The 27,860-nt window shown below is 27.9% G+C and overlaps 2 protein-coding genes across 5 annotated transcripts in view; both read left to right on the top strand.

Annotated features, from left to right (window-relative positions):
* LOC145185899 (GRB10-interacting GYF protein 2-like) overlaps nucleotides 1–25,481 on the top strand; it is a 35,488-nt gene extending 10,007 nt beyond the window's left edge. Inside the window, exons 8-27 of one of the 4 annotated variants that reach the window (XM_090099216.1) lie at nucleotides 1,989–2,200; nucleotides 5,269–5,301; nucleotides 6,059–6,653; nucleotides 6,823–6,924; nucleotides 7,131–7,195; nucleotides 7,774–7,953; nucleotides 8,070–8,145; nucleotides 8,853–8,913; nucleotides 10,107–10,164; nucleotides 10,995–11,084; nucleotides 11,213–11,308; nucleotides 11,635–11,871; nucleotides 11,966–12,144; nucleotides 15,027–15,159; nucleotides 21,248–21,432; nucleotides 21,558–21,615; nucleotides 22,102–22,198; nucleotides 23,622–23,668; nucleotides 23,928–24,038; nucleotides 24,655–25,481. In XM_090099216.1, coding sequence (XP_089955342.1) covers nucleotides 1,989–2,200; nucleotides 5,269–5,301; nucleotides 6,059–6,653; nucleotides 6,823–6,924; nucleotides 7,131–7,195; nucleotides 7,774–7,953; nucleotides 8,070–8,145; nucleotides 8,853–8,913; nucleotides 10,107–10,164; nucleotides 10,995–11,084; nucleotides 11,213–11,308; nucleotides 11,635–11,871; nucleotides 11,966–12,144; nucleotides 15,027–15,159; nucleotides 21,248–21,432; nucleotides 21,558–21,615; nucleotides 22,102–22,198; nucleotides 23,622–23,668; nucleotides 23,928–24,038; nucleotides 24,655–24,861 — 2,822 coding nt within the window. In that variant the 3' untranslated portion in view covers nucleotides 24,862–25,481. Of the gene's footprint in view, nucleotides 1–1,988; nucleotides 2,201–5,268; nucleotides 5,302–6,058; nucleotides 6,654–6,822; nucleotides 6,925–7,130; nucleotides 7,196–7,773; nucleotides 7,954–8,069; nucleotides 8,146–8,852; nucleotides 8,914–10,106; nucleotides 10,165–10,994; nucleotides 11,085–11,212; nucleotides 11,309–11,634; nucleotides 11,872–11,965; nucleotides 12,145–15,026; nucleotides 15,160–21,247; nucleotides 21,433–21,557; nucleotides 21,616–22,101; nucleotides 22,199–23,621; nucleotides 23,669–23,927; nucleotides 24,071–24,654 lie in introns of all 4 variants that reach the window. The other 3 variants (XM_090099218.1, XM_090099217.1, XM_090099219.1) reach the window with 3 other exon arrangements.
* A 563-nt stretch (nucleotides 25,482–26,044) lies between these two features.
* Nucleotides 26,045–27,580, top strand: LOC145186121 (xyloside xylosyltransferase 1-like). The gene is made up of 2 exons (XM_080062204.2): nucleotides 26,045–26,662; nucleotides 26,859–27,580. Exons 1-2 carry the CDS (start codon nucleotides 26,165–26,167, stop codon nucleotides 27,477–27,479), a joined length of 1,119 nt encoding a protein of 372 aa, XP_079918330.2. The 5' UTR covers nucleotides 26,045–26,164; the 3' UTR covers nucleotides 27,480–27,580.
* The last annotated feature ends 280 nt before the right edge of the window (nucleotides 27,581–27,860 follow it).

Raw genomic sequence — 27,860 nt, 5'->3', positions numbered from 1 at the left:
CGTAATCACTTCCTGTCTGGGGGCATGGATTGGTCAGGGGGGGCTTAAACTTGGTTCCAGCTATAAGCACTCTGAACATGGAGTCTGGGTGGTCCAAACCTGGCCTAAAACCTTCCCTGGCAAAAAATAAACCTGTGTGCAAAATTTTTTGAGGATTGGATCAAAACTGTGGGTTTGTATATAGAGAACACATATACACACATATATAAATTCAAACTTTGAGCTTTATATATTAGATACAAGGAAGATTTTTGTGGAGGTATACAGATTCATTTCATATGGGCAGATTATTTGTCTACTAATCAAATTTTCAATAAAAATGACTAATCAGATATATTGAAGGCTAAAAGTATTGCATTCATTGGAGATCTACTGGAAGCAGGAGCCATCCATACTCAACACACCAAGAAGTAATCAGTGCACAGAATATGCTATCAAGTGAAGTAGGAACTGTAAATAAAGATAAACTGCACCTGCATATTCTTCTATAATAAGTAATGGTGTACAAAAATATCTTCAGTCAAGTCATCAGCTTAAATACTGTAATTGTCAAATACATATGTGTGTATGTATGTGTATATATATGTATATATATATATATATATATATATATATATATATATATATATATATATATATATATATATATATATATATATATATATATATATATATATATATATATATTCTACATAAATTTCAAAATAGGCAAAGGGAGGTTCTTGCCTAAATGCAAATAACATAAGATCACAGCAAAACCTAAAGCTAATAATTTCAAACCTAAAAAACATTAAGCTCTGGTACGAGGTTTAAGATACATACATACATACATACATACATACATACATACATACATACATACATACATACATACATACATACATACATACATACATACATACATACATACATACATACATACATACATACATACATATATATATTAATGACTATTAATACATAGTGTTGGGTACCTTTAAAATTGCCTTTTTTTGTCTTGACTACTATGAACACAAAGTAGGGTTGTGTGTTAAAAATATGAAAGTCAGCCAAAGTGAATTTACTCCTCTATATATGGAAGCAAATGTAACAACAAAAAACATCAAGAGTAGTTAGTCCTGTAAGTCTGTACCAATAGAAGACTGAGTAATTACTAAAAAGTGTGTTCTAATTTCTGGAGTAGTCAAGAATGAAGTAAAGAAAAGTTATGGAATTTGGTGATTAACAGAAGTATTAGAAGAAGCCTGACCAAAGTAAATTTGATGGGTTTTTTGCTGAGTTTTCTAAAAACATTTTAAAGGAAGAATTGATTTTTTCATAGAATATCAAGTATTAATGAACTATCCTTCTAGAGTGATATATCTGGACCAATTAATCTACACTCAGTTGATTTGACTCTAATGAAAAATGTCACATATGACCCTTACCTCAACATATACTATAAAAATGGTAAAACACTGGAGGAAAGATTATGTACAGTGTACACCCATTTGTTAAAATGTACACCAAAATGAATCAACATGTATGATGCTTTTTACATATGATAATATGCTTCTTGTATGGACAATCATGTGCAGCAATGATTGGTTCACCCCTAGTGAAGCTATATCTGAAAAATAAATTATTGCTTTGGTTTTTCCAGCATCAAGTCTAGATCTCAAAATGAACAAATAGGGAACCAAAAAACTTAAACAAGTCATGAAAGTATGATTTATAAATATTAGTGTTGTATTTAGTATTTAAAATTTTTCTATTTATATGGCTGTATATGTTAATTATAATTCCATACAACATTTGGTATCAACCAGCTATGTTGTAAATTTACTTTAAATTAAGTGAAAATAACATTAAAGAATTTTTTAAAAATTTCAAATGTGATGCAGTACTTAATCATTTTTTATTTTTCCAACTTTTTACCTAGCTTAAAGTGTAAAATTGAATTTGTGCTTGTTGTAGGATCAACTTAAATTTAGTATTTTGTTTATCAGATAATGCTCGTAACTGGCGGGATGTGAAAGAACAACAGCAGCAAACAAACTCAGAACAAAGTCCACATACTAATTCAAAAACTTGGACAAGGTCTTCAAGTCAGGAAAAAGAAGGCAATTCAAACCTGCCTGAATGGTGTAATGATGATAGTTTGGATGATGCTGTTCAAGGAAGCTTTGATTCTTCAGGACAGTATCGCTCATTTAAAGAGGTCTTAATTTTATTATCTTTTTTTTTGCAAAAATAAATCCTAATTTTTTGCTTAAGAACAATTTTAACATTAAATATATAGATAGTGATATTAACATTAAATATATGGATAGAATATTAACATTAAGTATATGGATAGTAATATTAACATTAAATATATGGATAGTAATATTATCAATTTTTTTAGCTAACTAAAGAAAGCTGTAATGCCACTGTAAAGAAAATCTGCGCTTTATGATTGTTAACTTTTTAAATTTAGTTAAAATTTAAACCTAAAAAAGTTTTATAACAGGGTGTTAGCCAGGAACTACATACAAAATAATCTTTCCAAATTCAAAGTATGGCCACTTTATCATTATTATTTTTTTCAATATAGTTTTATTGCTCACTTCTCAAAGTAATTCTTCCAATTGTTTACAAAATGAAGTAAAAAATCTCCAATGTCTTAAAATTGGTCTATGATTTGGTATTTTATCTAATCATACAGTAATGTTTATGATAAACAGCAAATACAAATGATCAGCATATTGTTGTTTATAAACTGTTTTGTATTCTTTAAACATTTTAGTGATTTGTTCATCAAACACTGTATAGCTTGTTTTTTTTTTTTTGTTGATGCAAATCAGTTGTGATACTAATTTTATCACAATAAACCATGAATCATGTTACATTTTTTTTCTTGTTACATTTTTCAATTGAGCTAGGGTTTGGATTAGTTAAATCTTTGTAAAAAAAAATAAATAGTAAAGATGAGATCTTAGTCACCTTTATGAGTTATTGATAAAATCTTTGTTGTTTTTCATGTTAAAAATGCAGCAGCAGCATTCCTGTTGTAGATGATTATGATGGTAAATTTTGCTTTGATGGTTTCTTTAAGATTTCAAACTTTTTTATGATTTTTATCACTTATCTTTCATGTTTATTTATTTTAAGATAGAAATAGGATATTGGTTTCTAAAAAGTAACATTTTAGCATAAGATTTGTTGACAAATGTTAATAAATTTTTCACAAAAATATTCCTGCAATTCTTTATAGTCTATTCCATAGAAGAGACTGAAATTGAATATGTTTGATAATAAACTTAGGTACTACAGTATTAACAGTGTTATTTTAAGCACTATCATTGTTTTTTATTTAAAATAAATTATATAATAATATGCTTTATTGCAGTTTAAATAAGTTTTTTCTGTTCTGGTTGAAGGAAGTTTCTTCTGTTCTGGTTTAAATAAGTTTCTTCTGTTCTGTTTGTTCTCAAAAAGTTTTTATTTTTGTTTGTTTTTGGTTGGTTTTTGAAAGTTGAGTCCAAACCTCTATAAAACCAATGAATCTATACAAGATTCCCACTGGATAAGAAAAACCTGAAATCCCACTGGAGATTTCTTGGTTTAATATCATTTTGTAAATTAGACAGGTTTTCCTGAGCCCACTGGATCTAGAAAACCTTTTTAATTTATAAAATAATATTGAACCAAGAAATATTTGCTGCCACCTCTTTTTTAGAAGTTTTTATTTTACAATATTTTGTTCTGACTAAAACTTAAAGTTAAAAGAGATAATCATTTTGAGGTCACTTAAAATGCTTATAATAATAAATAATGTTCTTTTTAATAAAACATTTATTTATGCAGCTTGTTAGTATTTAGTGTTAGAAATTAATCAACTTGATCAACTTTTGTGATGGTATTGAGGTTCAAAGGGTAATGAATCAAGTGTAGCCGAGACACTGCAAAAGGTTCCCCATTTTCAATGGAAAGTAAATTTAAATCTAACTTTACCAAAGCATGGTGAATGTTCTTAAATAACTTTTCATGATTATTTTGATTCTGTTGCTTGCATTTATATGTATACTAACAATTTGATTGTAATTCAAAATACGCTATTTTTTAGGGTATTAAAAGAGGAAGAAAAAGCAAAAATCATTGTTTGTTTTGTAAACGATGATTTTTGCTTTTTCTTCCTCTTTTAATACCCTTCAATTGTAATAGTTAAATAAAAGAATTTCCATATTGAACAAATAAATCAAAATTTTAACCAAATTTCAATCAACTCTAATTGAATGATCAAAACAAACTGATGGAAAAATGGAAAATTTCCCTTCATATATACCAATTTTAAATTTTTATGATCAGTTTTACAAATCCATTCCATGTAAAATTTACAATAACTACTTGGAACTATGGAAAATTCAGTGTTGTTCAAGCAAGATTAAAACCAACTACACTTGAATAAAATTGAATGTTAAATACAAGATTTTATACATGATAATTTTATAAAATTGTTGTTCTTTATATACAAAAGATCAGGAAAGTTTGAAAAATTTTCCGATCTTTTTTATATAAAGAACAACAACTTTATAAAAATCTCTTTTAAATAAAGAAATTTTTGCACTATTACTTAATCAGTTGTAAAACATACTTGTATGTGTAGTTTTATTTAAGTTTCAAAAAGAACCTTTCTTTATTTTGGATTTTTACTTCCTTCTTAGGAAAGTACAACTTTATTCAGTGCCTTGAACTAGCTTACTCAAAATTTATTTTTGAAAAAAAAATAGGCTTATAAAAAAAAAAAAATTTTACTTCATCAGCCGAATAATAAGACTAACATAAAAACATACTGTCTCTTTCTGACTTTCCTTTATAGAAAATGTAAAGACCAACATAAGAATATGCTCTCTCTGCTTCCTGTCTTTCTTTTATAGAAAAGAATTGTTTTATTACATACTCTACTTAATAAGTTGTGTTTTTTTTTGTTTTTACATATGTGCAAACCATTTTCTTAGTGAAATTTTAGATATATTTAATGTTAATGATAAGTTTATTTACTATTAACAATAAATATATTTACTATTAATATATCTTACTACCTTAGGCTACTTTAGGTTCCTAAATAATTAACTAATTGTAATGTTCATTAACATAGGTAATTTTATTGTAACAAAGGGAAAAATCCCCAAAAACCTAATCTAATGAGTTTATGAATTTGAATTTAAAAAAAGTTCTAATATTTGTTGTCACTAGTTGTTATTGCTATTAATTTAAAGTAAATACCTCTTTTTTTTAAACTTTTAGCAAGAAAAAGAAGTGTTAGATAATGATACAAGTGTAAGCCTACATTATTAAAAATGTTTTTTATGCATGTTTAAATTAATTTTGTTTTATTTTGGAAAATTTACTCAGAAATATGATCTCAGAAATAAAAATTCAACACTTCATTTTTTTGTCCATAATATAATAACTTTTTTTTTGTCTAATATACCACCTAATATTTCACTTAATATTTCACCTAATATTTCACTTCATATTTCACCTAATATTTCACCTAATATTTCACTTCATTTTTCACCTAATATTTCACTTAATATATCACTTAATATTTCACCTAACATTTCACTTAATATTTCACCTAAATTTCACTTAATATTTCACTTAATATTTCACCTAATATTTCACCTAATATTTCACTTAATATTTCACTTAATATTTCACCTAATATTTCACCTAACATTTCACTTCATTTTTCACCTAATATTTCACTTAATATATCACTTAATATTTCACTTAATAATTCTATTAATATTTCACTTAATATTTCACCTAATATTTCACCTAATTTTTCACCTAAATTTCACTTAATATTTCATTTAATATTTCACCTAATATTTCACCTAATATTTCACCTAAATTTCACTTAATATTTCATTTAATATTTCACCTAATATTTCACCTAATATTTCACCTAATATTTCACTTCATTTTTCACCTAATATTTCACCTAATATATCACTTAATATATCACTTAATATTTCACTTAATATATTACTTCATATTTCACTTAATATTTTTCTTTGTTTCTTTTTAGGAAACTTCTGTTATTCAAGAGAAAATCTCTTTAAAAAATGGTGATAGTAAGTCTTCATCCCCAATAATAGTTTCAAATACTGAAAGTCCAAAAAATGTTCCAATATTAAATGTCTCTGTTGATACTCTTCCCACTAACAAATCCTCTGATCATTCTGAGGTTAATCCAAGTTCATTAAATGTTGATATTGCAATAAAGAACATTTCAAATGAGGTAGGTACCACAAAAGATGTTTCAAATAAAGAAGTTAAAAAAGACGATAAAACAAAGGAATCAATCATTCATAAAGAAGATAAAGTCTCCATGAAAACCGATGAACCCATTCCAAATTTTCACCAGATTAATTTGCCAAGTAGTAAAGAAGATCCTGTTATTCAAGATGCAGATTTTGAATTTAGTTTAGATCATATTAAAGACATGGTTGAAAACCTTGATTATGAATCTGAAGAAGAAGACAAGTTATATCAAGATAATTTTAAAACTCATTCAACAGTAAATGATCCCAGTATAGTTTATGCCAAGAAAGCTGAACCTGGAAAAGCCATCAATGGTTTGCAAGACTGGATTTATCGCGATCCTCAAGGCGAAGTACAAGGTACAAATATTAAAGAAGACAAAAATAAAGAACTGATCTTCTTTTAATTTTATTTAAAATTTTTTTTAAATTTTATTAAATTCTATTAGTTTTTTTTTATAAATTTTAATTTCTTTTATTAAAGATTCAATTTTTTGTTTTAATTACTAGTAAATTTTCTTTAACAAAGGTCCTTTCTCCAATGATGAGATGCTTGAATGGTTTAAAGCAGGTTACTTTACTATGGGGCTTTTAGTAAGAAGAATTTGTGATGAAGCCTTCTTACCTTTGGGTAAATATTTATTATTCAGAATTTTTTCTTTAATGAAATCTTAATCTTGCTTCACCTATTTATTATTTCTATCTTATATATTTAGAGGCTAAACCTAGCCCATTTTTAAATAAAATTTATTTCAAATTTTTTGATTTTTCTACTTATTAATTATAAATTTATAGAGGTTGTTATTATACATGAGGTCTAATAATTATTTTTCTTAGAATATGTCATCAAATTGTGGGGAAGAATTCCATTTACATTAAAAAACCAGCCCCCACCTATAACAGTAAGTATATGGCAATATGAAATAAATAAGAGTCTGACAGACTATATCATTAATGCTTTGTTTTATCAAAAACATAACAGTTTTTTTTTTTTTTTTTGCAAATATAAAATTTATTTTAAAGTTCCTATTGTCCAATGTGCTAACTACTGACTTTCAAACAGTATCCTATTTATAATATTTCAATGTAATAATCAATCGTCTAAAACATTTCAACTTTCAATGGACATCCTTTAAAAAAAAATTTTAATTTTATTACATAGAAAGTTTAGTACTATTTCTGCAATTAATAGTATTAAATAAGCTTTTTACTTCTTTAAAACATTAACTGAGTATCTGTTCACAGAGGTAACTTTAGTCATAAAATAGTTTTTTTCCAATACCTACTTTTTATTTTGTGGTTTTATGACAGTATTAGAACATATGAGACACTTAGGACCAAAAAGATGCCATATGTAAAAGCAAACAGGTTTTATTTCAAATTTATTTTGAATCTATGACCTCAAGTTTGTTTGCACACATGTGACTTCCAACTGTTTGGCAATGAGTGCCTCATAAACTTTTGTTAATTTGTAAATTAGAATCAAATGTTGCAAGCTTATCGACAACATGAACAAGCCCAGTTGTTGCGACTGCAACATCTTCAACAGCAACAACAAAAACAAAAGATTGCTCAAAGACAACAACAGCAACAGCTACAACAAAGGCAGCAGCAACAGCAACAGCAGCAGATGACACAGACACTTTTAAAGCATTTACATGTATTGTGTTTTGTCAATTTTTATTTTTAGGTTATAGATTTTTTTGATTTAATGAATTAAACATCTTGTTCACTTAATTAAATCAAAATGATTGTAATTCATTATTTTATCAATAGATTGAAAGTCGCCCACAAGATTCTGGAATTCAAGATTTATCTGTTTGGGGTGATATTTCAACCAACCATTCTCCAAGTCAGTTTATTTCACCAATATATTGGATTCAAAAAATGTTTTTCTTTCTTGTGTAAAGCAGTGTGATTTCATGTGAAAAATATGCATGTTTCTAATTTTTAAAACATATAGTGCACTCCAATGTTTGCATAAGTGTTAACAGAAAAAACCCTGTGTGATTTCTAACTATTTAAGCCAAGGAGTGTTTATAACAAAAAACAAAAAATGGCAAACTTGTAATATGCTGGGAGATTGTTAACTGTAACAACTAAAAACTGTTAAGCAGTTACAATGTTTTGACTTATTACCTTATGCAAAACATTTGTTATAATTCTTATGCAATAATTTTACCAAAAAAAGAAAATCAATAGCAAGATTTTAACATAAACATCTGTGACTAGTTTCAGTAAAATAAATTATAACAACATGAAGATCTTATCAGTGACTCAAATTCATGTTGTAAAAAATATTTTAACAAATAATTTTTACAAATTTTATACTACATTTTTATATTATTATATTTAATATTATTATTATTTAACATTATTATTATATAACATTATTATAGCTATATTATCATATTTTTTATAAATATTTGAGTTTCCTAAAATATTGTTACATTGTTTCACTTAAAATCACTATAATTACACCTGCTTATAAGTTTTGTTAATTAAAAAATTCCAATTTAAAAGATTTTTAAATTCAATCTGAATAATTATTTTATTTAGATACTGGTTCAACTCCTTGGGCACCTGGACTTGACAATGACACCAATGTTTGGAATGTTAAGTGAGTATTTTTTGTTTTACTTTTGTATCAACTTTATCTCAAATTTAAAAAATCATCTTTAACAAATTATAAAACCCTTTTTAAAAATATTGTTAAAGTTGCTGTGGGTAAATATTTAAGAAAAACTATTAATTACAACCTTGGTAAAAATTTTCAAATTTAATATTTTATCAAACTTTTTGAATAAATACTTTGTTCAAATTATTAACTAAATTAAAAAAAAAAAACAAACAGTTAATTTTTATGCTTATAGTTTACTCAGAGCATCATAAAATAATAAGTAATAAAAATATTGACAATTTTTTTTATTTATTTAAAAAAAAATTGTTTTTAAACTAATCTTACATCACAATATCTGCAATATCAGTATTTATCCACCATGTCCTGTTTCTGGTTAACAAATATCCACTATGTTCTATTTCTGGTTCCATATTGAAGTGGTGCCAACTAGTTCTTTGTTCATTCTAGTCAAAATAGGCTTGATTAGATTTAAATCTAGTGATCAACCTGATCTGGAGATTAAGTAAACTTCATGTCTTTCTGTCCATGCTTTGAGAGTGAGCAAGTTGTATGATCAATCACTGCTGCTATGACTGAATCATTCAGTTCTCTAGTGTCTCTATGTATGAATTTTGGTTGGTTCAAGCTTTATATATGGTACAGAAATCGACCCCATTAAAACTTAAACAGCCACAAATACCTTTTCCTGTTTACTGCCTCTATGATGCTTTAATTGCTAATTGTTTTTTTTTTTCACTTTTCAATGGATTTGATACTTTGCTTCCAAATTTTTTGATCTCAGGAAGCCAGTTCTGAAATTGATAATCATCTTGTCATTTCTATATTACTAAAACTGCTATCTTTCATAGGAATAATATCAGTTTGTTGATTTGCTGACTCCTTTTTTTTTTTTTTACTAATTATGTTCTTTTAACATCTTGAAATCCTTTAAAAAATTTTTGAATTTATAGTGAATTAGTAAAACAGCATATTTACATTATTTTAACTCATAAAATAAAAATGTTTTTCTCATAAACGGTCCCAGAAGTTTGTTTAGTAAATGAAAGAAACAAATGTTTCTTCTAAAGAGCTTAAGGCTTTAAAAAACAATAAAATTATAAAATTCATAATGGTTTATGATAATTTGTAGTTTTCAACATTTTAGAACATATGATATTTTGAGTTATTTTTAGACCTTCTGAAGCTTTAATGCTGAGAGATGTTGAAGCAGAGCAAAGTAAACAAGCAATGGTATTTTATTTTGTATAAGAAAATTTTTGTTCTGTTACTATTCTAATGCTAATGAGTTTTGATTTTTTTTTTTTTTTTTTGCATAATAAAAAGTAGTATTACTGCCCACTAAAAACTTAAGATTAACTTTAAGCAAAAAGATAAAGAATACCTTTTTCAATTAAATGTATTTCAGAATATTTATATTAACAGAATATTTGGATTGGAAAAATGCCCTCTGCTCCTTTCTAAAAACCTTTCCCTTCCATGTCTAGAACTAAAGGAAATATCCCCCTTAGCATCAACCTTTTAACTTTTAATCTTAACTTAAATATTTAAATAGGTAAAAGAACAATAAAAGTTTTATTTAATCTTCTTAGAAAAATAATTTCATTTTTAGTTTAGTTTAAGAGATTGCAATCTCTTAAACTAAACTAAAAATGAAAGCAAAATAAACTAGTTATAAAATGAAAACAAAATAAACTAATTATAAAATGAAAACAAAATAAACTAATTATAAAATGAAAACAAAATAAACTAATTATAAAATGAAAATAAAACAAACTAGCAAAAATCTATAAGAAAAATTTTCCTAATTTGTAGTTACATTAAAATTGTTTTTTTTTTTAAAACTAAAAGACAACATCATGGTCGTATTAAAGTAGCATTCATCTCACTTTTAAAAAATTTATGAAAAACTTCAAACAGATTGCAAGAGATGTAAGACCATTCCAGTTTTAGGTTAATGGGAAACATGCAGAAAGTTAAATATTTGGTGGAAAAAAAGTATTTTTTTCAAACTAATAGAAGTTGAAATACTAAGCTAAATTCTAGAAATAACTTTTTTTTAGCTGGAGCGCCAATCTACCACACAAATTGAACAGTTTAATGGAGATCTTCAACAGGCAAACAACAATGGAAATAAAGATCATGAAAATGAAGTTAGTCAGTTTACCTCATTAAACCTTTCTGAATTGATAAAGCATTGTTTAGTGGGGATCCTTTTTTTTGTTGTTTTTCTATTTATTATGCAATATTAAATAGTATACTTTTACAAATTAAATTCCAGAATGAGAAAACAGTTCAGGAAAAAAATGAAACAAAGAAAAGTAATAAAAGCAACAAAAAGAAGTACAAAGAAAAAGCTGAAGAGCAAGAAATTAGGGTAAAGTTTATTTGTGAAAATAAACTTGTAAATGCTTTTTACAAAAAAAGCAACGGCAAAAAACTCGCTGCATAAAAAAAACCTACACTTTTTAGAGTAAAAAGCTTCCAGGATTGATTACTTGCAAGTCAATTACTTGCAGGATTGATACAAATTTCTTTCTTGTCTCTCAGTCTTTAAAAATGACTTTTATTTCTTTTTTTTATTTTATCTCCCTAATTCCATTATTTTCAGAAGGTAATCATAAGTCTTTACTGTAAAGTTTGTTGTTAAACTTGTTTACAATCTTAATAGCAGATATTTTCAAAGTTTTGTTAAATCTTCAGAGACAAGTAGAAGCTGAGCAAAGACAAAAAGAAAGGGATGAAGCTCAAAGAAAGGCAATGGAGGCATTAAAACATCAACAACAACTTCAACAGCAACAAAAAAATGCAGAACAAAAAAGGCTCATTGAAGAACAAAGCAGAAGGGATGAGATCATTAGAACAAAGCAACAGCAACAGCAGATGCACCAACAAATGCTTTTACAGAAGTATCAACAAGAGCATCAACAAAAACATCAGGTTACTTTTTCTTAGTGTTGATTGAAAGTTACCTTAATTTGATATGTAGATTTTATTAACAGCTTGGAATTTAATGTACAACCTTGGATTACAGGTTTCCTCTAATCCCATATGGCAGATGACACCAACATCTTCTGCACCTTCTTTAGCAGAGATTCAACGTGCACAAGAGCGTAAAGAAGCTGAAGTACATGAACACATGAAGGCTATTCATCAGCATGATCAAATAGTTCAACAGCAACGAGCCCAAGCTCGCTGGGCCCAACAACAGGGGTACGCTATATTTAATTTTTTTTTTTTTTTAGTAGTTTAGATTTACTATTTTGATATTGGGGGTGGAGAAAGGTTTTTACAGTTTTTAAGAATATTAACTAACTGCACAATACCAATACACAATCGTGTCAATCACTAAAGTAGTCACTGCTAAAGGTAACCAATTTTTGAAAAAAACTTTTTTCAATCAGATCTATCAAATAGAAATTCAAGTAAACAAAAGCACAAGCAAACTACTAAAACTTGATTTTTTGATTTTAACAACCAGAAAAAAGATTACCAGAAAATATACTAAAAACAAGCAATATTAACAAATGTATCAAATAATAATTTGTAAAAGAATAATATTAAAGAAGTCTAAGGAAGGCACTAAAGTCAGTATTGTTTACTTGGTCATGTCCAGCTAGTTATAATATTGTAAAACTTTTTACTATTACAAACCTAATGTTTTAACTATTATCATGCAAGTTCTAATGGATTAGCTAGTATCTATTTAGATGATTTTTAAAAATTTGATTAGACATCTTGGTTATTCTGTTTCTTTGTTGAGAATAGGATCATTAAAATAAAATGAATAATAAATGTTTTTAATATTCTGAAAATCTGTAACACTTTCATAAATGGGTATAGATTCTATTCAAATACAGTATGACAGGTTATTTTTCAGTTTTTAAAGTAAAAGATTTGGCAATGTAGTTTTTTTACCGTTTGCCCTAAGGCAGGTGGGTATTTTAAGAAAAAAGTTGATGATTTCAGAAGCGTGCCAGAGAAAACATTTGACGTTACAGCATGTAAGTCTTTTTTAGAATGCACTTTTGACCGACAGAAAAAAACACAAAATGTGCATAACTTCTTATTAGATCAAAGAACAGAAAGAAAGATGGCAATTGGAGGAATAGACTTTCGAACTCCAAAGAAAATCCATAATTTCACCAAAAAAGGGTTTTTTAACCATATGACTGTTTTTTTAACTGAACAAGGGTTTTTTTAACCGTACAACCGTTTCTTTAACCAAACAAGGGTTTTTTTTAACCGCCCAAGCATTTTTTTAACAGAGCAACTGTTTTTTTAAGCGAACAAGTGCTATTTTAACTGAACAAGGGTTTTTTTGACCGTACGACTGTTTCTTTAACCGAACAAGTGTTTTTTTAACCACACAAGCGTTTTTTTAACCGTTAGGGTTAGGGTTAGAGGGTTTTTTTTAACCAAACAATTGTATTTTTAACCGCACGAGCGTTTTTTTAACTGAACAAGGGTTTTTTTTTACCGCACGAGAGTTTTTTTAGTCAAACAACGCTGAGTATTTTCTAAACCGATCGAGGAACTTTTTAAGAGTTTTTTTTAACCGTTAGGGTTATTTTGTTAGGCAAAAGAACACTTTGTTAACCGAATGAGCGTTTTTTTTTTTAACGGCATGAGCCTTTTTACTATCAAAAGAGGAATTTCTTGAGTTGCCAAGCGATATTTTAACCGAGCATGCATCTTCTTAAGTAACTGAGCATTTTTATAAGCGAGTACGTTTTCTTAACTGACTTAGCGTTTTCTACGATTTTTGTGACTTTGCAAATGTTTCTTGGACGTTTTGCAAAGAACTCTGACTCTTTTTGAAAACTTAAACTATTCTCCGATTAAAAATTAAGTGTTCATGGAGAAGAAGAGAGCAAGTATTAATAGTTTTTTTTTTCTTTTTTTTTCTTTTAGTCTGATTTGTCTGATTGACCTACACATGGTTGTAATCAATTTATAAACCCCAAATACCCCAAATATGGTCCCTGGCATGATATTTTAGTACAAAAATCTAAAATATTGTAATCTAAAATCATTAATTTTCCAAGATTTGGCAATATAGCCAGTTGATCAATAAAAAATGTTTTCCTGAACTGTGAGCTATATAAGAGAGATTGTACTCAATTTAATGTGACCTAGACATATTTTATTAGCTGTGAAAAATGTAAACAGATTCATAAGAGCAACCATGGCTCAGAAAGAATTACTTCCTGTGTTATTTGATATCTAAGTTTGAAACGTAAATGAAGATGAAGAATTGAGTCATATTGTGTTCATATTGTGTTCATATGTTCAGACAAACACAATGAAAAATCATATTAAAAAGTTGAAAAATGACCTGCTCTAATCTACAGTGTTGTTTCGTATCATAAAATGGTAAATATAAATATTAGAATAAGTATACACAATTATCAGACATACACAAGAAGTAAATTATCCAGACATAACTTTTTTATAGTGCACATGAACCTCCTGTTGAGCTCTGGAAAAACAATTTTGCACATTGGGTGCTGAAGAAAGTCTTGTTGCTGTAAAAAAAAAAGCATTTAAAATTTAGGCAAAACCTTGACATACAATTGTATTTGGATTGTACATAAATTTGCCATGAGACCATTATTTATGTTGTTCTTTCACTAGTTGAATTCTGCAGCAGTCAGAATGTCACCCATTATTTTATTGCAAAGATGTAAACAGTTAATAAGCTAAACCTTTTTAAAGAAATAAGGTTTAATAATGGTGGTGACATTATTGGACCTTGTTTCTTGTGTTACAGACAAAAATTATTACCAGACAATGGTCAATGATTTTTTGTGTGTGACATGGGTTCAGACAAGGTTTGGTTTTTACAAGATTGCACTACAACCCATACAACTGCAACAATTGACTTATTGAAATCAAAATTTGATAATTAAAACTTTTATACTTAATGCATTTTCATTAATTTTCATTTTTTTAAAAAAGGTTTTGTTTATGGATAATGTGATTTTTAAATCCAGTGCCCTTGTCTCATAAAAGTATTCTAACTTTCTTAAATTTTTTGGACAATAATTTTCTTTGTTGACTTGTGTAATTTATACTCTTAAATTTTTTCATAGTTTTCAAAGTCAGCTTAAGCAAAATCATCACCAAGTGAAACCATTGGTTGAAATTCAAGCTGAAGAAGCTCAGAAAGTCTTGCAACAGCAGCAGCAAAGACAGCATCTGCAGCAACAGCAACAAGTCAATCATGTAAGAAAGTTTGAATGTTTTTAACAATATTAAAATATGAGTAAAAATGATTTAAATGAAATAAGTGAAATGATAAAAATCCCTTTTTTTTTTTCCTGTGATTGTAATTAAAGGATTTTTAATTGTGTTTGTATTTTGTTTACAGTATGTTGTGATTTCAAAATAATGTTTCAGTTTTCCCATTTAATTAAAACTTCTTTTAAAAATCACAAAAGAAGTAGTTAGAAAAAAGTTGTGTAAATATCTGGAAAATCCCAATAGAAGCTACAAATCAATAGCAAAATAGTTGCAAATATATCCCTACATTATGTTATTATTCAATGTTTTTCTAAAAAAAATTAGTCTAACCAAGTCTGGTGTTTGAAGAAAGGAGATTTTATAAGATAAAAAACTGATTAGAAAACTTTCTCATGGTTTCAAGATGAACTTAGGCATCTCTCAAAATGAAAATTGAAATATTGCAAGTTAATATTTAACAATTTTAAGCAATTAAAATATTACTTTTTAATGTTAAAGTTACTTTAGTATCACAAATACTCAGTAATGTGCAGTAATTAAGCAAAACAATTAGTTATTAAGTGTTAAAAAAAAGTTAATAAACTTTATTAAATTTTTATAGTGTCAGTAAAATGAATTGCCTAAATTTCATTTAATTTTTTGGAAGTTTTAAGTGTAAGTTTTTTTTTGGCTATTTTATAAACACAAACATAAATAGAATTAAACAAAAAAAATTAACTTAAAATCTAATTCTATTAAATTTTAATATGAGAAAAACCAACATATTTTTTATCTGGATTAAACTTTGGTGTATACCTGTATATGAGGCATTCCACGTCAAGTGGAACCACTTTTAGGTCAAATTTGACATCAACGACTCGGATTTGGATGAAAATTGGCTCACATGTTGGGCATATAGACAGAAGAAAAATATGTAAATTTTTTTGACTTAGGTCAATTATTTCCTGAGGTTTGATCTTTCAAAGTTTTAACCTTTTCACTTGACCTTGATTATTTAAAATGTCATAACTTTTTTGCTAATATACTTAGGAAGTTGATTTTGGTGGCAAACAGAAGCTCTTGCACAGATGAACAACTTTGTGTCTATACAAAAAAGTGATAAGTTCAACAAAAAAAAGTTATTGGTCATTTGACCTTTGACCTTGGTCAATGGCAAAGGTCAAAGGTCATAATTTTTTTTTTTTTTACACATTGTTTTTTCTATTGTGGATGTCCCATGAAAAAATCTTTTTGGGATTCCCATAAACAGTTTTGGATTAATATTAAAGTAAATGTAGGTTCTAAAAGTTTAATATTTATCGGCCTCACAAATGTGATATTTTGAGGTCATTTTCTGTAAGTAGCCTATTGTAGATATATATTATTAATTATTTCCTTTTTTCCTTTTATTTTCTAGGTTGTAATTTAATTACTAGTACTATACATATATACTTAGTCAGTATTAAATTATATGAGGCTTAAAGCTGTATATATTTATATTAAAATAATCAATTCATTTCCATTGAATTAGTCATCAAAAGACAACTTAGGAAGAAGTTTTTAGATTAAATTTAGATTAAAAATCGCATTTCAAGCGCAAGTGAAACATTTAAAGAAGAGACAACACTATTACTATGATCCTTTCCAACACCATAAGAAAAAGCAGTATAAAACCTTAAGGGTGGTTACTAATCAGCAGGTAGCTATGTATCCCTCAAAACTTATGGCTGGAGCAAAATTATGTGATACTTGCCAAAAGAGAATCACTTACTTACCTTCCAAAATAGGATTATGTGATGATGAAAACTCTGCAAATTGTAATACAGTCAGATTCTCAAGGCAGTTCTAGAACTCAAGATATTTGTAGTGACAAGGGAGATGAAAATTATCAGTGCCAGGAAGTAGAAATTTCAGTTTTTAATAAATCCTTGTTGTTATTGGGTGAGTCACCCTTGGATAAACGCAAGTTACAAACTGTTAAAAGTTATATTCCAGAGAAAAAGAAAAAGCTTAAACAACTTGTAAAAAGGAAGTTAGACCTTTTTTCTCCTTATTCAGATGCTATTGCCATTGATACTTCAGTGGATGATGAATACGAAGCAACTAAAAAAAAAGTTTCCAACACATGTGCTGATGACATTGTTAAAGTGCTCCAGGATAAGTATAAATCAACACAAAGTAAGAGTGAAAAGATCATGATTTTGACAATATTTGTTGCTCAATGGAGTAATTGAAAAGTGATGAGAGAATTCAATTGTTCACATTGACTTGTATCTCAAGCAAAGGAAGTTTTGATAACCAAAGGTGTTTTATCAACCCCTAACCCCAAAAAAGGGAAATCACTACCTATACATGTGAAAGATATGGTAAAAGAGTTTTATTACTCTGACACTGTTAGCCATGTAATGCCTAGAAAAAAAGATTTTCTGTTATGGAAAATGGGGAAAGAAAACATTAGAAAAGATTAGTTTTAAGTAATTTGAAGGAAGTTTATCAATTATTCTCAGAAAAGTATCCGAATATCAGAATTGGGTTTTCGAAGTTTGCAGAGCTACGTTGAAAAGAATGTGTCTTTGCAGGAGCAAGTGGTATTTACTGTGTACGTGTATGTACCATTCATCAAAATGTTAAGCTCATGATAGTCGGATCACGTATGGATGATTTACAACTAGAAGATGAACTAGAAACCCCTATTAAGAACTAAAAACATGCTTTGGCTAAAATCCAATGCAATCCTTCTTTGCCAGCATGTCCTCAGGCGAGTGTAAAAACTGCCTTGGAGTTGCTATGCTAAAGGAATGGCTGTTGCAATGCTTTGAAATTAAAGGAGTTGAAGAAATTGAGTATAAACAGTGGACTACAACAGATAGGTCCCAGCTTTAAAACTTTATACAGTCCACATTGAAAGATTTTTAGGGAGCTTGAAAACACTTACTAGACATGATTTTATTGCTCAAGAGTAGACAAAATATTTAGACTGGAAGAAAAACAATTTATCCGATGGAGAATTTTTGGTTATTAGTGATTTTTCAGAAAATTATGCATTTATCATACAAGATGCAGCACAGGGATATCATTGGACAAATACTCAAGCAACTTTACATCCTTTTGTTTTTTATTATAAATATGAAGGAAATTTATGTCATAGAAGTTATGTGCTGCTTTTGGAATGTAATACTCATGACACAATTGCAGTTCATCTTTTTCAGTGTAAACTAATTAAGTGAAATTTGAGGTATTAAAAATAATATATTTTAGTAATGGCTGTGCAGCACAATACAAAATCTGTGCTATCACAAAGAGGACTTTGGTATTCCAGCCAAATGGCATTTCCTTGCCACAAGTCATGGTAAGGGCTCTTGTGATGGTTTTGGAGGAACTGTTAAATGTGAAGCGGCAAAAGCAAGCATACAATGTCCATACCATGATCAAATAATGACCATTTATCAATTATATACTTTTGCTAAAGAAAATATCCATGGAATTTCCTTTGAATACCTCACTGCAAATGATTGGCAAATCGAATCCACAATTTTGAAGGAAAGATTTTCGAATGCTAAAATGATTCCTGGTACCCAAAAACTTCATTGCTTTAAACCATTATCCACAAATAAACTTCAAGTACAAGATTATAGTTTAAGTTCTGTGTCTAGAATTGAAAAAATTACGTCACAGAAAGTTAGCCAGCTCAGCTTCAGTTCAATTATTGGTTACATGGTTGTAGAGTATGATGAACATTGGTGGATAGGTTGTGTGTTGGAGAACAATCCAGAAAAAAGAGAAGTAACCATGAACTTTCTTCATTACCCTCATGGTCCAAGTCAACTTTTCTCCTTCAGAGATCCTCCAGATATTTTTACCGTTGATTTGAATGATCTTTTGCTAGCAGTCAAACCCTAAACTACAAACTGGTTGGTCATACTTCATTACTTCTAAAGAGTCTGAAAGAGCAACCAAAGCACTTAACTTGCATCATCGTTAAATATTATAGCTTTTTTAATTTGTTATTAGCAAATATGTATTGCAATTGTAATGTTACATATTGCAGTAATATATATATATATATATATATATATATATATATATATATATATATATATATATATATATATATATATATATATATATATATATATATATATATATATATATATATATGTATATATATAGGCCAAGTATCACCAAATTATAGTATATTTGGTATATGGTAGCTATTATATAACCTAGGGCCTAGGTTCAATAAATTACCTTAAAATACTGTATAATTATAAGATATTTAAATAATAAATTTTTAGAACCTCCTTTTACTTTAATATTATTCCCAAAGTTGTTTATGGGAATCCCAAAAAGATTTTTTCATGGGACATCCACAATAGAAAAACAATGTGTAAAAAAAAAAAAATTATGACCTTTGACCTTTGCCATTGACCAAGGTCAAAGGTCAAATGACCAATAACTTTTTTTTGTTGAACTTATCACTTTTTTGTATAGATACAAAGTTGTTCGTCTATGCAAGAGCTTTTGTTTGCCACCAAAATCAACTTCCTAAGTATATTAGCAAAAAAGTTATGACATTTTAAATAATCAAGGTCAAGTGAAAAGGTTAAAACTTTGAAAGGTCAAACCTCAGGAAATAATTAACCTAAGTCAAAAAAATTTACATGTTTTTCTTCTGTCCATATGCCCAACATGTGAGCCAATTTTCATCCAAATCCAAGACAGAGATGTCAGATGGATGGTTCCACTTGCAAACAAAAATGTCTTTTAGCTCTTATTGATTCACATGATAATGGACCTGTGTTCTGTGCTGATTTTGCTTCAAGTCATTATGGTAAACTTGCTAAGGAATAGTATGAACAAAATGTTGTAAAAATTGCTAATCCTCTAAACTACTATAAATTAAGTTATTGAAAAGTACTGTGTACTAGGTAAAGAAAAAAGGGGAAAAAAAAAACGGACTTTGTGGAAACATCAAAGATTTAAATCTTTCATGGAAAAAAGTATTAAATTGTTAAAGAAACCATCAAAGCAAAGTTCAAAATTGTATGTTAAACTTTTGCTTTGATGTCTGCAGGAATGAATTATTTTCTCTAATATATTTTCTCTGATATATTTTCTCTTCATAAATTGATGTATTAGAATTATTTAGTTTTAAATAAAAAATGATATATGATTAGAAAATTGAAATTTTAAATATTATTTATGAAGCAAAATTTCACTCATTAAATTGGCACTCTGAAGTTGTTAATTGAATTCTTTTCATTTTTCAATTATTTATCAATTTTGGGTTGAATGTTTTAATGAGGGGCAAAACTACAAATAATCTTAAAAAAATAAATTTATTTAAAAAAAAGTTTATTTTCAATTAAATTAAAGATTAGATTAAAAATTTATTAAAAAGAAGAATTTCAAAATTTTTTAATTTGAGAACTTCATATTTCTCCTGTTGAGAATGCTCTATTCAAAACCATGTGAAAAGATGGTTCATACACAAAGATGACAATTTTCAGGAAGGTCAATATAGTTTGAGTTATTGGGCTTGTATTGCTGCACCCTTGTCTGTCCGGTTTCATTTATTTATGACATTGGCATGCATGTACCATATTTTCCTCATCTAATTTACAGGTCATACAATGCAGATCTGATTTGGTATTGTTTATAATTTGTCATCTCTGATGGATGGCTACTACATGATCTGTGAACTCATATTGCACTTTTATCAATATTTCTTCTCTAAGATAATCAGTTTACAGATATTTTTCAATGAAAAGATGTAATAAGTTATTATGAGGTATATCTGTATACACCATAAGCCAATATCTTTAAGGTTTTAGAAATAGTTTACCCTACCCTAGATTTACTGGGCAAACTACAGTTCACCACGTCTCAGAACTTGCAAACTAAAACTGTTAACATAAGAAAAGAAATGCTATATTAAATTAACTAATCGTTTCCACATTAAGTCTTCTTTGGTTTATGAGTTTAAAAGGTCACAAAAGCAAGGCAGATGCATTTTTTTTAAAAAAAAACTATTTAAAAAACATTCTTTCATGTTTTTTTTTAATTTGTTTAAATTTAATTTAATTTTAAGGGTTTCAATCAGCTTCCTTGGAATTCTTCAGGACAACCACTCGTTAGTAAATCAAATAAAAGCAACAATGCCATATTTTGGGATGATGTTATAGGGATCCCTTCTGCTTCAAGACCAAATGGTAATTCATCTATACAGCAGCAAGTACAGTATCAGGGTGTCCAACAACAGAGAAAAGGATATAAGTAAGTTTTATGAAAACCTTAAGAAATAAATTGAAGCAACTTTGTTTAAAAAAACTCTTCAATCTTGAGAAGGTGGCCTAAATGGTAATTTAACTTTATTATTATCAAATTAATTTCTTTGATAGTGACTTCCCTCCATTTCAATCAGGAAGCAAGACAAGTAAAAAAGAGAACAAAGATCAGGTATTTAGTACACCAAATTAAATATTTGTTTTTTGATTGTATTGAATAAAAGGATATGTTAGCAAACTTGGTGATGATCAGCAGGATGGTTTAGAGTAAAACAACTCAAGAAATACCTACTGTTAGGATTTTTTTAAAATCATTATAAAGAAATACCTGACTAGTGGTTTTTTCACCTTTATAAACATATTATTTTTGTATTTTGATTAAAAGCTTCTCCAAAACAAGATGATTCTTATCTTAAGTTTTCCTTGTAATTATTTGTGTAAGCCTCAGGTTCTAAAAATTATAACTTTTTTATGTTATCTGATTTTAAAAAATAATTGGAGCTCAATGTATTGAAATGATTACTGTAGCTTACATAGTTTTTTGGTCATGTAAGTCTTTAAAAAAGAAGCCACATTGGTAATAATTAAAGGATCATTTAATATTGTTGACTCTCAAGTTTTTATTATTACTCTTCAGCCTTAATCGATTTTTTTATAGGAAATTGTCAATCGGATTTTTCAAGCTCCAACTCCTAGTTCAGACTTTATTAATTGGGTTGAGCGCAATCTCCCTGCAGTAAAAAAAGCAATTGATGGTAACCTTTATACTGTCAAATCAATAAGTTTTTTACAAAGCTGGCTTTTTTTTTTATATAAATAACCATTTAAATTTATTATTTGGTCTAGGAATTAATTCGTGTGGTTTTTAATTGAAAATTGAAGGTTTATTTCAAAAACTAAATGGATGAATACATTAATGAAAATAGTGTCCATCGCTAGTCACTACTTTTGCCCATCTTTCCGGCAATTTACGAATTCCGTGTCAAAAAAATGCTTCATCCTTAGAAGTGATCCAATCAGAGACCCATTTTTCGATATTTTCTGAAGAAGTGAAGCGCTGTCCAATCAAATCATTATTCATGCAATCGAACAAGTAGTAGTCAGAAGGAGCAATGTCTGGAGAATACGGCGGGTGGGGTAACACTTTCCATCCGACATTTTCCAAAAAGTTTTTGACAGGTTTTGCAACAAGTGGTCGAGCGTTATCATGCTGAAAAATGAGTTTATCATGTCTGTTACCCCAATCTGGTCGTTTTATGACCAGAGCTTGCTTCAAATGCATTACTTGTCGTCGATAACGTTCTCCATTAATAGTTTCACCAGGTGTCAGAAGCTCATGGTACACCACACCTTTCATATCCCACCATATACACAGCATAACCTTTGCACAGTGAATATTCCGTTTGGGTTGTGATGGACCTGGTTCACCTGGCTTTACCCAGGCCTTTTTTCGTTTAGGATTCTCATAATAAATCCATTTCTCATCACCAGTAACGATTCGATGCAAAAATCCCTTTCTTTTCTGTCTTTCAAGCAGCAATTCACAAATGGTCTTTCTTCTTTCCACGTCTCTGTCTTTCAATTCATGTGGAACCCAATGAGACATTTTTTGAATCATACCCATGGCTTTGAGGCATCTGGAAACTGTTGGTTGTTCAACTCCTAACGATTTTGCAAGGTCCTCTTGCGTTTGACAAGAATCCTGATCGAGCAATGCTGCCAATTCTGCATCTTCAAATTTTTTTTGACTGTCCTGGTCGCTCTTGGTCTTCCAAACAAAAATCACCACTTTTAAACCGTGCAAACCACTTCTGACACGTTCGCTCAGCTAGAGCATGGTCGCCATAAACTTTAACCAAAATACGATGACTTTCCGTAGCACTTTTCTTCATGTTAAAGTAATGAAGAAGAATCCCCCGCAAAAACACTTTATCAGGAACAAAAATCGACATTATCAGTTAAATTAAAAATAATGTTGTTTACGCTTAAATCAAATGATTTATAATGAAAATGATGCGCAATAACAGTGATCTTCGCACGCATGCGTGGCTAAACGAAACGCTGAGACAATAAGTTAGTTTCGTAATCCCTTGTCAAACCGCACGAATTAATTCCTAGACCAAATAAATTTCTTTCAACCTTTTTTGTTTAAGTAAGCATTTTTTAAATTTGGTTTAGTGCCAACTGTTGTTTCATTTTTGCAAGACATTGAATCACCTTATGAGGTAAACTGTTATGGCTTTATTATAATATGGTTTTTACTTCTATAGAAAACTATTCATACTTATGACATTGCCAATCTTTTTTAATTTGTACTACAACCTAAAATATTGTTTGGAAATATTCCTGGATTTTTACTTTACCAATGACTAACAATTTTTAAACCTAAGTATCCATTCATTATTAGTATGTTAAGAAATAATACATTATGTTTTGCATTAAAGTGTTCTCTCTTGTGAAGTTTATAATAATTTTGGTTTAAAGGTTCATGATTACATGCGATCTTATCTTGGCGACAGTAATGAACAAAAAGAATTTGTGAAAGAGTTTTTGGAGAGACGCAAGAAAGCTGGGCAACAACAGAAGCAACGAAGTGTTAGTACTACATCCTCAAATGATGATTTTTAGTAAATAGTTCACATATTTCCAGCTCATAAACTTTTTATAGCACTTCAACATTAGTTATTAAAAATGTTTTTAGAATTTTGATTTTCTATATTGATGTGCTATCTGATTATTTCAGTAGAAATTTCTTTTTTAAAGCTTTTTTTTAAAAGGATTACATACCAAGTTGCTAAGAGTATATTTCTTTAAAAAGTTTAACATTCTTACTTAATTATTTTTACCAGTTTTTAATACCAGAAAAAAACTTTTAGTTATATATATAAAAAATAAATAAATAAAAATACACAATTTAATAAATAGCTTAAATTACAGACTAAAATTAATCAAACAACTTTATCTCATTTGAAATGCTTTAAAAAGAAAATGCTAAGAAAAAATAAAGATGAAAGTGAAAAAAAAGAGTGCTTTTAAATTACTTGTTTTAAAACTAATATACTAAAACCTTTTGTGTTCAAAATGTTTAGTTTATTGTAACCCTAATTTTAAAATAATTTTGCTGTGTTTCAAAATGTTTATTACTACTATATAAAAAAAATTTTAACAAATTTTATTCAGTTTTTTTTTTTCAATTTTACTTTAATTGTAGCCAGCGGTTTCTTTACAACTAACTCAGTCACAAAACAATAATGAAGAGCAAGCTGATTCTGATGACAAAAAGAGCAAGAAAAAGAAGAAGATGCAAAAGGTTGATCCTAACTTACTCGGTTTTCAATGCAATGCTGCACCAGATGTCTTGAATCGTGCTGGTGAAATTGAGAGTGTTGCATATACAGCTGCAAAGATGAAAAAATAATATTTCTTTACAACTTTGTTGCTATGGTTTCTTGAACTTTAGTTGCTTCCCTTTTTTTACAACAACACAATTAAAAAATATTTTTGTTTTAAAAAAGAACTTCTGTTTTTTTGCCAAAAAGAGCACCAAAAAATATAGACATTCTGTTGCTGGCTTTTGTAGAGTACTGTTTCTTCTTCTTCTCCTTTTTTTTTTTTTTTTTTTTTTTCAAGTTTTTGTTGTGCCTGTTCAAGTATATTTTTAGATTGGATTTATTGAGTAGAGGTCACATCTTAAATTGATTTTGTATCTTTATATTGAATTTATCTGATAATTCTAACATACAAATTTAAACAAATTTGTTTAGACATACAAATTGTATTAGGATTTAAAGTATTTGCTGTATCCATCTTAGTGGCATCATTCACACAATGTATAGTTGTCATTATATACATATACTGTAAAGTTTAGAGTATCTTTATCATCTTGTACACGTAACTCCAGAGATGAACTGATTTCCAATGACTTCTTATATTTTTTTGGCGGTGTCCAATATATTGTAAAAAGTGTAAAATTACACTTAGAGATGTAATTTGTTTATTTTGTCGTTGCTTCATTAAACACTACAACTCTCCAGAAAATTGTTGTTTTTAGTTTGTTTCAATTATGAAAATAATTTTTTAAATAGTTAAAGGTGTTCTGTAGATATTTTTTTCTATGGATTTTTTTGGTGGGTCTAATACTTTTGTTATAGCTTAAAATGATCTTTCTCTTGTTAAAAGATTTTCTTGTTAAAAGATTTTTCAATTACATTTATGTTATTGTCTTGAAAAAGTTTTGCTTAAAAATACATGAAAAAAAAAAAAGTGCACCTAAAAACTGAGCTAAAAGTTTTGTTAAATTCTCCTAATAAAAGTTATTTATATTTTTTAGTTTGTTAACACTTTAATGTGTTAGATATTTTTAATAAATAAAGATTAATTCTTTTTTGATAAACTAAGTAAACTAAGATAAAATTAGAAAATTATTGTTATTACATTTGCATAAATTAAATTTTTTCCATGAAAAAGAAATTATTAGTTATTTTTATTGTAATTTCTGCTAAACTTGACATTAAAATACTTATTTGTTTTAGTGTCTTAAAGGGTTTTAATGCTTTTTTGACTTTATTTAGTTCCTAGCAATGATTTACAATTATAGAAATTGGTGTGTTATCATCACAGGATGCATTTACAAAGATTTCTGTAAAGAAATTAATCTGCAATAAAGTTAAAAAAAATACAGAAAAAGAAAGAAGCTTATTAAAAAGTGTTTTAACTAAAACATGAAGGCATTTTTAGTTTTTTTTACTATTTTTACATTTCTTTACATAACTTGTATCATGTATTTAATACTTAAAATTTTTGGAAAAGTTGATGATCATTTATTGATTAATGAAATTCAGTTTAAAGATTTCACTATGGACACAAATAACACGAGTGAACATTCACATTACAAACATGTACAGGGGTTTAACCATATAACTGTAGATTTATCAAATGAAATTAACACAGAAAAAATTAACATTTTATTGCAGTTTGTTAATGCTACAAGCAATGTTAAGCTTCAAAGATCTTTTTATATGTTTCTCATGTCATTAATTTCTAACACTAATTCAAGCTTGATAATTTATATAACCGGTGAACCTGATGATTGGATTTTAGCAAAAAGTGTGATTAAGTCTGTTTATGGCAAACTAAACAAGACAATCATTTCAAGTCACATTTTTGTAGATATTAACTCTATAACAAATCAACTCTCTAGAATTATTTTTAACATGCAGGTAATAAATCATTTTTTTCTCCTTTTTTTTTTTTTTTTTTTTTTTTTTTTTTTTTTTTTTTGCCTATTTTATGTGGGATTATTATTTTCAAACTAAATATTATAACTATATATTTTTTTGCCAATTTTATGTGGGAAATATTATTATTTTCAAACTAAATATTACTTAAGCATCAATAAATTTAGATTTCGTTTAGAATCTATTTAGCAGTCATGATGAATCCTACTACAGCAAGTCACTTTTTTATATACCACTAGCTCTCCATCGTGTAAATTCTCTTCAGCATGTTACTCAACTTATGATGTTTGATATTGATATGCAGTTGAAAACAGATGTTATATATCTTTACAATAAATTTCAATTAATGGGTCCCACACATTTATATGGACTTGCAAGAGAGCAACAGCCAATCTACTGGCATCTCACATCAGAGTTTAGAAAAAGACATAAATTTAGTGTTGTTGGCAATCCTCCACCATTTGGTTTGACTGGATTTAACAGTGGAGCAAAACTGATAAGATTAATATCCCTACGTCACAATAAATTATATAATAGTTATCTTGATGATCCACTTAAATTAAGACGCTTAGCAGATAAATTTCATTTTCGTGGTCATTTAGGGGATCAAGATTTTTTTACACTGCTAAGTTTTTTACACAAAGATATGTTTTATGAATTACCATGTCAATGGAATCGCCAGCTTTGTGAGTGGTGGAGAAATATTTACCCTGGCATATTTGATCAATATTTTAATTGCACTCCGCCATATTTTGCACTGCATGGCAACTGTGCTACTAAGATAGGCAAAAAAAGTTAATAATTAAAGTAAATTTAAAATGATTAAAATAAACCAAATATTATAATTATTTACTGTATATATATGTTAACCCTAATCTTATTTTATGTAAACTAAAAAATATGTATTCATTATGTAAGAAATTTAAACAGTTGACTTGTTTTTATGTATTTGAATATTGTTAACATATTAAGTTAGTTAGAATGTTATATAAGTTAGTTAGAATATTTAACAGTAAAAACTTAATGGAAAGCATGTAATTATAGTGTTTTTCTTAATACTAGAGGCTTGGTTAAGAGCTTGTAATTCTTTGTTATGCATCATTAGTTTTTTTTTATTTTTTTCAATTTTAAGTGAAATTTATAGTTTGTTTTTGTTGTTTTTTCAAGTCAAAAATCTGAA

This window comes from Hydra viridissima, unplaced genomic scaffold (genome assembly GCF_058129835.1).
Source record: "Hydra viridissima isolate aposymbiotic clone 2 unplaced genomic scaffold, HvirCarnegie_v1 scaffold_9, whole genome shotgun sequence".
NCBI lineage: Eukaryota > Metazoa > Cnidaria > Hydrozoa > Anthoathecata > Hydridae > Hydra > Hydra viridissima.
This window is presented reverse-complemented; position numbering and strand designations above follow the sequence as displayed.